We start from the raw sequence: 12,580 nt of genomic DNA on the forward strand, positions 1-12,580 counted from the left end.
CCAATATAATTTTTTGAATAAAAAAAATTAAAAATAGTTAAAATGTTAAAAAAAGATAAAATGATCATTTATGTAAATACTACGGTTTACTTTTATCATTATGTATTTTTTTAATTGATGTTTTAAAAATAATGATTTATCAATTCATAATAAATCTATTTACTTATAAAATTATCATAATATTGATTTTTAACGTTAAACTAATTAATTTGATATCAACTGATCATACAAGATAATCATATTGTGTCACTCCTCTCTTTAAAGGTCTCAATATCTAAAAATCTTAAATTTCATTTCAAATTCAAATAATTTTTACAAGCTTGGAGAAGAATTTCGAAGGGTAAAACAAATCAAACGTGGGCGTAACAAATGTATATTTAAGCTTTTTTTTTCTTTTGTTAGGCTGTGACAGATTTATAAATTTAAGAATTAAAGTTTAATTTTAATATTATTTTCTTGAAAATAATGAGTATGTAATTTTTCTTTATTTTTATTAACAAATCAAACTAAATTTAATCATTTTTCCAAAAATTTTACTAGTTTTGATATGTTTTAGTATATAAAATTTCATTTTTTAAAAATTATGTCAAACATTTAGTTTTTGTTTCATTTTAGTATCCTCCGTTAAAAACTTAATCGACAGGCTCACCGACAGTCGCTTTTACAGTTGTCACATCCATCGGTCGATGAAATCTAGACTTTCCAACTCGCACCTTTTCGACCCTTTAAACACGATTTGGATCTTCGTTTCATTGGGAAAAACCTCAATCTCTCCAAATCGATGATAGACTCGTCGATTTCTTCATCCTCCAATCTCGATGATTCATCGTCCGATGGACCTAAAACTGAACTATATTGGTCGACTCGTCATTATCTCGTAGTCCACCATTTAGAATTGTTATCCGTGCACCAGAGCTATGTCACGTAAGCATGTCTGTTAAGTTTTTAATAGCAAAGTATTAAAATGAAATAAAAACTAAACGTTAGGTATGATTTTGGAAAAAAAAATTAAATAATAAAACATATCAACTAATAGTTTAAGTATTAAACATGTAGTTTACCTTTATTGTTAAGGACGAAACCATTATTCCCATGGATTTTGCTAAGCATTTTATACAGATATGGATCGAAGAAGACAGATGAGCACAGTCGTTTATTGGAAATTTTAAATTAGTATATAGATTTTTTGTATTTTCAATTAGGATAAAGTACACAAATAATCCTTCGATTATAGGACATTACTTTGTTGAGTCATCCGGTTATTAAAAGTTATAATTGTCATCTGACTATTTATATGTTCCAAACTCGTCATTTTCAGGTAAATATATCAAATGACTACCATATCATAATCAACAGGTTAACGTCCAGCTCAGACTATCGTCAATTTTTAACAAGAAATGATGAGTTTGGAACATATGAATAATCGGTGGTCATTTTATAATTTTTAATAGTCGAGAACTCAACAACGCAACGGCCTATAGTTGGAAGATCATTTCGTAAATTTTAATAGTTGAGGGACTTGGACGTCATATAGTCGGGACCATTTATGTACTTTATCCTTTTAATTAATAATATATTTTTAAATTTTATAAGTTCACTCTTTTTTAAAAAATATAAAAGTTTACTCCTAACATAAGATCATGTCCATCCCGATCTAGGGATATTCCAAAACTGAACGTGACATTGCTTAATACAATTTACAAACTTGGAACTAGTTAGTTCCATATTAGAACAAAAAGCAAAAAACTGAAACATGTGTGGCGTGTCATGAAAGAAAGAAAGAAAGAAAGAAAGAAAGATGGAGACAACAATATACAAGAGGCAGTTGTTATTCCCTTTGAAGCAAGTTGTTGATTGTCATGGAAAATGCATCTTGGAATTTTTGAAGCTTGGAATTTGAGTCTCCATACACCAAACCAGGCAATAGTTCATAAACAATGAACCTTCTCATATCCTCTCTCTCCCTCACACTTACCTTCATCAGCTTCTCTACCACATTCACCTTCATCTCTCTCACCTCTTCTTGCTCTATGAACACCGAATATTTGCTATGATCCTCTGGTAAATGCCATGGATATTGGTAGTATGCTGTAAATGGGTCGAACAGAACCGGAATGCACCCCGAAACCAGCGAATCGAATACCGATTTTCTTGTTGGGCTATCTCCTGGAGGTTGTAAGCAGAATTCGGAGTCCATGAAGAGGTTGATGACCGATGCTGGCTTATCACATCCACCTGAACTACAATTTAGGAACCTGCATTTGGTTTCATCTGAATTGCATTGATTGATAAGTATTGACCTTATGTTCTCTGGTGCATCAGGCCTTGCTGCCCCTGCAAAACTCATAAGACTCTTGCGATTCGATCGTATGATCTTTAGCTGCCAATCAGTGATATCGTCGTCTGAATGGGGATGGAAGTAGGTAGGGTGTGGGATTCCAATGTCATTTATGTGCCATGGTTGCCGTTCGATCAACAACTTCATTGAGTTCTGCAGTTGATCAAGCTCTAGCAAACGAGTCCCCCACAAAGCGTCGTTTTTTCGCCGGAAATCCCATGAAATTTTACCCAACACAAACACATGATCCTTCCCGGAGTGTTTGAGCCATGATTTCTTGTTTTCAAGCCACTTGACAAGCTCTAGGCCCAAGCTGTCTTTAACATCATTAGACACATTTTTGAAGTGCCACCTCAAGATATCTAGGCCACCATAATATGGAACATAGAACAGCTTTGCCTCGTTTTCGTCGTAAACTCTGCAAGGATGCTTCAATGCCCTTGTGTGAAATATCAGCTCCAATGCATACTGATGAGTGTGGTACCATCCATTCCCAAGCTCTACAATAGGTTCTCCCATGGCTTCGTTGTCGAAGTACTTGCACAAGTTTGTCCAAGGAATCATGTCTCCACATTGACCTACCAAGTCCTTGTTGAACTTCGATGGCAAATCATACACAAAAATCCCTTTCCCTTCGCACGACGCAGCATGATTCTTGTTCGATATCCATGATCTTTGAACTTGCAGCAGCTTTTCAACTACCGTCACAGCAAAGGCAACTTCTCCATCACTTCCATTGTTGTGGACCCTGTTAGCGACCATCAAATTCGGGTCTTCCCCAACAATACCGACTACCTCTTTTATACTTGCAGTAACATTAGGACTAATTGAACCATCCTTGTTCAGAGCTTGAATTGGGATCTCAAAGTTGGGCTGTGTACCTGCAGAGAGACAGTAGAGGTTGTTGAGCTTCCGCGACGAAACGCATACGTGAAGGAATTTCCCGGAGATGATAGTGGTGGAAGAAGACCAAAGGAAGATAAGGATCAACAAGAAGATTGCAGCAGGGATACGGTACAGAATTTTGAAATAAATTGTATCAGAGAGCTGATGTTGCTTTGTTTCGAACTTTTTGGATGCTTTAGGCTTCTTTTTTAACATTGAGATTGCCATATCTAATGGATTTACCATCAATTCATTGCTTTGGTTCTGGTTTTTCTAGAGGAAGGGACAAAGCTGTACAAATTTGGCATGGAACATGGCTGCACGTATTATGGTTGGTTCCAAAATTGTATGCACGTTTGTTTTTGCAATGATTATTAGGTGCAACATTCATGGGCTGACCAATGCATAAAAATAGTTGTACATATTTCCAATGGTCAACTAGTAGGGTTTTTTTTTATAAATAATTTGGGGTGGGTAAGAAGATAATATTTGTTCATAATCTCCTTTAGTCATTGATAATGCACACACTTCCCTGCAGATGTAACTGCAACTAGGGGTGGCATTCGATCAAGTTAAGTCGAGTCAAAAGATTTCGAATTATTCGACTTGATGAGTCCTATTTTATAACTCAAACTTGATTTTAAATTTTTTTAGTCAAATTGAGTTTTCAAGTTTCTATTTAGATTTAATTATAAATGTTTATAAAATTATAATAATTTTTATAAATATTTAAATAAATTTTTAGAACCATATACAGTACATATATATTTCTTTTTTTTATATGTGATATACATATACCGTACAGAATCGAGTGACTTTACTCAAACTTAAAAATTAATCGACTAATCACTAAAAATTTCAGGTTATTCGAGTTGTATTTTATAACTCGACTTGAACTTGAAATTTTTCGAGTCAAATCGAGTTTGTGAAATTACAACTCAAAGTCAATTTGAGTCGAGTCGAGTTGATTTTTATTTATCATTACCTTTAACCATTAAATTTGCTTGATGGGTTTGGGTAAGAAAATGAGTTGTTCTAATGGTTTAAAATATTTGTTGATGGTACGACCATTATATCTGTATAGTTTTTTCTAATGGTCGAACATGAGTTGTTGTACAGGCATTTTGGATGCTTTGTATGGCCTTTAGAGAGAACTGCTAGTAACATGGGAAATAAAATATTATGCAAAGCCACGATCACATCCTATATTCTCTAAAGGATAATACAATACAAAAAAATAAAAATAAAAATAAAAACCCAAGCTTCATTCAATTAATTCATTTTATTCATAATTGAAAGATAATATATAATAAAATTAGAATTAAATCTCATCCGCAAATAGGGATGGACTAAAGGAGGGACAGGTGGAAAGATAATATCTAACATTTATTTACTTTCTTGATGTTACATTTAATTTTTAAATTTCAATAAAGTGGTATTAAAACTCTCTTCTTGAAGGACTTATAACTATGAAAAATATTTTCACCATTCATCTATGGATTTAAAAACTCTTTGGTTAAAAATCTTCAGGTGACACCTCTTCTATTTTTAAATTTTTTAAGTTACGAGTTCAATATTCATAGGAACAAAAATTCTCTTTCTCTCCCCTTAGAAAGAAATTATTAAAAAAAAACGAAACTCCTTTCGTTGCACTTGCACCAGGAGCTCAAGTGACTTTTAATAATGATTGTATAAATAACACAACATTTGGTCATCAACTTTTCAATGAGGTGCACGCTTAAATAGTTTTCATAGTATAATTTGATAATGGAGATTGTATTGTTGTTAAAGGCAAAGACACCATAGCAATAAAAAGTTTTTCAACTACAAAACTAATCAGAAATATATTTCCATGTAATATAAAACAAAATTGTTAAGTGATAGTCAAATGCTAGAAAAAGGTTTGAAATTATTTTAAATTGTTTTATATTATTTTAACAAATCATAGGTTCTTGATGATTGCCATTTTCAGTGATAATGACAGTAGGGTTACCATAGTTGTCCTTGATGTAATTCATTAGGTTCTACAGACCTTGGATACTATGTGTTGGTAAGGTAGTGTTATGCAATGAAGTTGTTCGTGTTTCACATTGGTAGATATAATCTTGGTTTATATATTTAGGAACTGAATCAAGACTCTAATTTAAGGGAGATAAAATATAATTAACCATAAATAAATAGGGACAAAATATAACTACCATAAAAAATAGGAAAATAAAATCAAAATAAATTAAAATTAAGAGTTTTATCAACTGAGCTAGATGGGCTCTAACCATATTAATATTATTTTCAATAAAAATATCAGATTTTATTTGGTCAAAGGTAATTTTATTTGAATTTAAAATTTAAATTCATGAGATATTTACGAATTTCTTTTAGCCTTTTTCTTTCTGATTTGACTCCGATTTTCAATTATAAAAGGGTGATCTGTCCCTCAATTTTACTTACTCATTTTCTCATCCTCTTTTACACTCCTCTCTTTGTGAACGGTTTTCTTTTCGACGTCTTTTTTTCTTGTAGTGTTTATTTCGGTTAAAAGCATCGTTTTTTTTCCTTTTGAGAAAAGAACAACACTATTCAGAGTTTCACTTCCTTATTTCATGTTTGCAAAATTTAGAAGACTGTTAAGATTGGGGGCAATGTTAATTTAAGAAATTATACTAGTCTAGACATAATTGATTCTTAAGTAGTGACTACATGACACAGTAAATTTATTTTGTTATTTTTCATTTATTTGTTATATTATTTACTAGTCAATGCTACTACCTTTACTTTGTAACTATTTTTACAAATAATTTACAAGCAAGTTAGTTTTACTTGTCGGATTTCATCATCAGTGACAATGTCCGATGGCTTTTAACATTCTGTTGGGGCATTTAACAAATTTTCCACGCACGTTGAAAATATGTCCCTGTGCTAGTAAATAAATCGGTAAAGAAGGCAGCAGCTAGTTGATGCAACTCCAACTGGTTGGTAGTCCATGATCCATCCTCTCGCCTAGGCGATAGAGTGGTATTTCTACGTTTTCGATTTTTGGCATATGCATGGAAGTATTTTGTGTTGCGGTCTTCATGAATGATCCAGTTACACCTCGCTTTTTGCTTGTTCCTGCATTAATTCCAACTTTGTTTTTAGCCTTGCTTCCAACTCCGTCAGGAATGCAAAATTTCTGTTTGTTAGGGCTCTATCGATTCCCCTTAATCGGGCAAGCGGTTCCTGCTTTCTTTTTCCGATCAATCCCACAACCACTTTGTTCCATTCTACTAATTCCGGTGCCAGGTTCATGCGTACATCTTCATCCTTCACCCAGGTTTTTCGAAGTAGTTCTTTAAACTCATGGTGTTGTTGCCATGTAAAGAGAGAGCAGAACGGTTTAGAATGATTTGTTAAGTGAAATGATCAATCAATATAAAACAAAATTGTTAAGTGATGGTCAAATGCTAGAAAACAATTTTAAAGTTATTTATATCCGAATCTTTAAGATTCTAAAATTTATTGTGTTTAAATTGATGATTTAGAATGATGGGGCTTGTTAAAAATGAGTAATGACACTTGGAATTTAACACAGTTAGAGCCTAAAATGGTATAAAAAGTGAATGAAATGAACTTTATGATCCCATGTATTTTGTTGTTATGAAAATCAACATGCATGTGTATTTTGATGTATATGATATGTTGATAATGTGTTAGGGATATGCCTGAGACATTAGATGATCAAGTTAAATTATTTTTTTAAGGTCAATTAAATTATTTTTTATTATTAAATACTGAAAAAAATTAATTTTAATTAGTGAGTATTCCAACGTAGATTTTCTGTATATACAATAAGGCTTTAAATTTAGTAGTGAATATAAAAAAAATTGATTGGGTGGGCTAAAAAAAATCTAACATAATTCATATATTTTTTAATTTAAAAATACAATATCAATTATATATATTTAAACTGAATCTAGAAAACAATTTTTAGGATAAACTACATGTCTAGTACCCCCAACTATCATTTTTGTTTCATTTTGGTCATTCAATTATTATTATTTTTTTCAAAATCATACATAATATTTAGTTTTGGTTTCATTTTGATCACTTGTCATTAAAAATTAATGGTGGTGTTAACAAGTCACCATAAGATAATGCCACATCATCACCGAAAAATAAAAATATCATGTCAGCAGTTCTGTTATTTTTTAACAATGGTTGATTAAAATGAATCTAAAATGTAATGGTAAGTACAAATTTTAAAAAAAATTAATTGGGTGACCAAAAATGATAATTGAGATACTAAACGTGTAGTTTGCCCAATTTTTAACATAACCTTCTATATTTTATTAAAGGGTGAACTACATGTTTAGTACCTAAATTATTACTTTTGTTTCATTTTGGTACCCAAACTTTATTTTGTTTCAAAACCATACATAACGTTTAGTTTATGTTTCATTTTGGTATCCTGCTCTTAAAAGTTTAACGACGATGTTGATGTGTCAACATAAGGTAATGCTACATCAACATTGGAAAAAAATCAATATCAACAGTTATGTTAATTTTTTAACGACATGGTATCAAATTGAAACATAAACTAAATGTTAAGTATGATTTTGAAACAGAATAAAGTATAAGTACCAAAATGAAATAAAAGTAATAGTTTAGATACTAAACGTGTAGTTTATCCTTATTTAAATTATATTCTATTTTTTTTGGACCATGGGGTGGGTAATATCAAATTACTTATCACTTAAACCAACCGCATTCATAATTGTTTGTTTTATTAAACCAAATACATCTATATTCTTTCTTTATTATATTTATAATTGACTTGCATGAAATTTATTTTCACATATTTAATTAAGAGGAAAAGAATAGTCGCATGCTATAGTATCTATGTCACATGTTGATATAGTCGAATGCATTTGTATGTTATTGTGTTGTTTCTGTATGTATGTAATTCTCTTTTTTATCCAGTTATTATTAGGAGGCTTTGGTCTAGGAATGTAGGTTTTCTCCTAATTATGTTGATGTGTAAGGTTTCTGTAAGTCAGTTGAGTAAGTGAATGTTGTAAAGGGTTAATGTTGCTTATTGTGTACTCGGTTGTTTGTCGATAATTGAATAAAATCTTGGGCACTCTTTTCCTCGTTTTTTGAATTTCGATTATAAAGATCTTTAACGATGTCTAACTATAAAAAGTCATTTTTTTAATTACATCCTATTTAAAATATTATTTTTTTATTAATTTTCAATCACATTAATTTCCGTTGTTTTTTAATCTAATTTCACTCTATCTTGATGCCAATCATGTAAATCTGAAACTTGCCTCGATTTGAGATCAAGCCTTTGGCCCATGTGGGTTCAACTCCTAACCCATCCTCATCATAGTTTCATCAATCACCGTCGTCGCCAAAGATTCTACACGTGTAATCCCAGTATCCACATGATATCAACTGCACAAATGGGCAGGCGCAGTAGTTAATCATTGGGAGTTGGATAATCGCGATCCCAACAGATTAAATCTTTATTTATTTTCGTGAAAATGAGAAACACTGAAACCGCCACATGGCTGCGTCGACAGACTCTACGTGGCCTTTGAGTTGACCACTTCCACATTTAATTTCCGCTTCCTAACTTCTTTCCCATAATATCAATATTAGTCCCAGTACTTTATAAAATAATTATTTTACTTTCTATTCTCTTTTCATTTTGACTTTTAATATTTTATTTCTAAAAAATTATTTTTTGAAATATTTTGATCATAACATTTTGTTTTAGAGTAAAATAATCTCTATTTTAGAATTTTAATTATTTATTGACTAACAGTTTTATTCATGAAAAAATATCTTGATGTTTGTGAATAAAGTAAATTATATTAAGAATGTCACTCTTACATCTACAGTACCTAATCCAGATTAGTCGATTGATAAATCAGAAACTAGTGGTTAAAAAAAAGACTGTTATTAAGAAACTATATGAAAAATAAAAATATAATAACTGTTTTAAAAGGTCCACTATTTTGAAAAATATTTTTTATTATACTATTTTTAAATATAAAGAGGAATAAAATTTTAACAATAAAATATTAAAAGAAATATTTTTTTTCATTCTTTTATTTTTTATATTTATTTATTTTCAAATTATTTATTTATTTTATATTTTTTGACTTTTATAATTTCTTAATCATTTCTTCATATTTCTAAATTTTTTTATTTTATTTTAAAAATCATATTTTCAAAAAAAAAATATTTTTAGTTTAAACTCTCTTAATAATTATTTTGAATAGTATATAATTTTTTAAATTTCTGTTTTTAAGATATCAATTATAATTGGATAATGTTAAAAGAAAAAAATTATCTTCGTAACATATTGTCCTGATTTTCTCACTTTCAAAATATATACGAATTAAATTATTAATTTTTCAGAAGCCACGATACTTAATTTATAAATTGATAGGGCCTTAAGAAGTATTTAAATTAAATATTCTAATTAAACTAAAAGTAGAACAATATTTTAGACTGAAATATTTATCTTTACAAATTTGCAAAGATTAAACTTTTAATGATAAAAATAAATAAATCTTTGGATATATTAGAATGATTTCTAATAAACTTTAATTTATTATTTCCAAAATTGAAATGTTAAATGTTTTATAAATTAAAAAGAAGAATAAAATAATCAACGAGATTTGTTCAAGTCGTAAGTAGTCTGGTAGTTTAAATAAATTTTGAGTTTTAGACTTTGTGAATATATAAAATCTCCGTCGAAAGATTCACTTATCAAAATCAGATGTACAATATAATTCAATTTGAATTAATCAGTGTAAAATTACGAGGGACCAATAGGGCAACAATAAGAAGAAGATAATGTGTTGCATACAAGAAATGAAACCAAATCCATTTGCTAACTAACAATGTCACAGTTAGGTGAGTACGCAAAAAAATGGAAGGCAATTTAAAGTTTCACTTACAATAGAATCAAAGTGGTCCAAATTCTATATCTACATTATCTAGGCCTAGGCCTATCTTGGCCATGACCCACCCCATATCTATAAAAGTATATATTATTTATTTAGCCACTCACTTATTAATTAGTTTTTGTTTTAGTCACTTAACTATTATTTATTTTAAATCACAATTAATATTACGTTTTTGTTATGTTTTGGTCACTCGTATTTAAAAAATTAGCAATGATGTTAATGTGTCATCATAAGGTAATGTCACGGTATGATTGGAAATAATTAAAAAAATGTCACGTTAGCATCACTGTTAATTTTTTAACGGTATGTGATCAAAACAGAACTAAGACTTAAGGTTATGCATGATTTTGAAAAATAATAGTTGTATGACCAAAACATAAATTAAGTAATAGGTGGATGACCAAATAGTTAGTTTACCCTAAATTATATATATATATATATATATATATATATATATATATATATATGAATTATATTAAGAAAAATTATATTGGTCAAATTAATATATTTTTTCTAGATTTAAACCATATATATATATATAATTGTTATTATATTTTTAAATTAAAAATGTATAAAAATTACTTTAGATAAAAAATTTATTATGTTTATATTGACCTAACTTATATAATTTTTCTGATTTCACCATTAAACGAGAACTCTTTGTTTATTTATTCATTTCAGTACTAATTTGAAGGATAAATTATATGTTTAGTATTATAACTATCACTTTTGTTTTGTTTTAATCACATAACTCTCATTTTTTTATAAAATCATACCCAACTAAATTTAGCTGAAAAAAAGATTAAAGACGTTGGCAACTCAAGATAATTAGTAATTACAGTAAGGTGGTCCTGTCCACACCTTAATGCCAATTGGAAAACGACGACTACTTGAAACCAAAAAGAAATATGCTCCAAATCAAACGGTTGTATGATTACCGACGATAGTTGATCTAATCGATAACAGATTCAGAAATATTTATTAACATAGATACATATATATTAATAATATAAATTTTTAAATAGAATAAACACGAATAAAATTTTAAGTTGTGCAACAATAGTAAATGAATAATTAATATAAAAAAATTAGATTTCAGGTGGGCACGTACCCATTTTGAACAAACCTTGCATCTCCATCGAATTTAGTGGGACGATATACTAAATTCCTTAAGTAATATTAGAGTTTGAATCTTAATATTTACGAATGAAACAAACTGAGTTAAGAGAATGACTTCCACAAAAGACTTTTATATAATTTAATCAAAATTAATAAATCTATAAATCAAATATATGTTATTAATTAAAAAAAATGGCTGCATGGTTCTATATCTCGTGTAACGTGCATAGCCTTTAACCTGCAACGATTCATTAAGTCTCCACTCTCACTTTTCTCAGAAACTTTAATGCCTTGCAATTGCCAAGCTGTATAGGATCCACCCTGCAGCCATTTACGTTTCAACTTTGGAAACGTCAAGCAGGTAAATTTCAAATTCCTTTTTCCATTTCAACCATCACCTCCAACGTTTTTTCTTAAGCATTTCAATCAAATTCCTACATTGCTCGGTTTTGTTAGAACATTCAATGGTAAATAGATTTTCGTTTAGTTATCGTTCCTTAAATCTCTGTTTGGTTGCCGAGAAAACCAAAAATAAATTAATTAGCAATCTACACTATTCCGTGTGCTCTTAGATGATTATTTCCGGAGTAAACTAAAGCGGTTCCTTCTTTTGTCACTTTTTTTTATTGTTATCCCTTTTTGTTTCCTTATGTTGTTTAGGATGAAGACACTGTTGAGATCCTATTCTTTAGTGGCGTATAATATGAGCAAATAGCCAAATACTCATGTGTGTTAAGCGTGGTATAAGGATCTTTAGCTTAAACGGTGCAGAATCATGTGCATACTGCAAAGTAGTCGCCTCATTTTCTTTTATATATATTATTCATCTTTTAGATTTTCCTTTACGAGGGAGTTTGCTCATGCACTTACATAAATATAAAAAAAAACTGCCGACCATCGTTTCTTTTTTTTTATACAAGTCAAATTAGTATTTTAAACTTGATTGTTTTGGTTTTTTAAAAATTAAATCATGAACATGGACGCAGATAAGAAAATACAAACTCCCCCCCCCCTCAATATGCTTATGTTAATTGCAACTTAAATTAGCCTTCTTGAATTGCTATTACAAAGTCATCTTTTTCCAAGTCTCCATTTATTTTTGCAGACAAAAATTGTAAGCTAAAATTCCATTAAATGAGTAATGTTTTCTATGAACATTTGTTTCATTTGCATCTGATTGGTTTCTCATTTGTTTGATGATAAGAACTGTCGCATTTACATGTATCTCAGGTTGCCTTGCTTGTTGTGATCAATTTCTGTTTGCTATTGCATGTTCCCT

General features: G+C 29.7%; 1 protein-coding gene across 1 annotated transcript; it reads right to left on the reverse strand.

The window, feature by feature from the left end:
• Nucleotides 1-1,828: 1,828 nt before the first annotated feature.
• On the reverse strand, nucleotides 1,829-3,451 carry LOC120117223 (probable xyloglucan galactosyltransferase GT20). Its single transcript, XM_039137512.1, has one exon. The coding sequence runs from the start codon at nucleotides 3,449-3,451 to the stop codon at nucleotides 1,829-1,831; it is 1,623 nt and encodes a 540-aa protein (XP_038993443.1).
• Nucleotides 3,452-12,580: the final 9,129 nt, after the last annotated feature.

Source organism: Hibiscus syriacus, unplaced genomic scaffold, assembly GCF_006381635.1.
Source record: "Hibiscus syriacus cultivar Baekdansim isolate YM2019G1 unplaced genomic scaffold, ASM638163v2 tig00110319_pilon, whole genome shotgun sequence".
NCBI classification, from domain to species: Eukaryota; Viridiplantae; Streptophyta; class Magnoliopsida; order Malvales; family Malvaceae; genus Hibiscus; species Hibiscus syriacus.

Coding starts and splice junctions, on each gene's coding strand:
- LOC120117223 (XM_039137512.1), bottom strand. CDS start 3,451: ATGGCAATCTCAATGTTAAAAAAGAAGCCTAAAGCATCCAAAAAGTTC.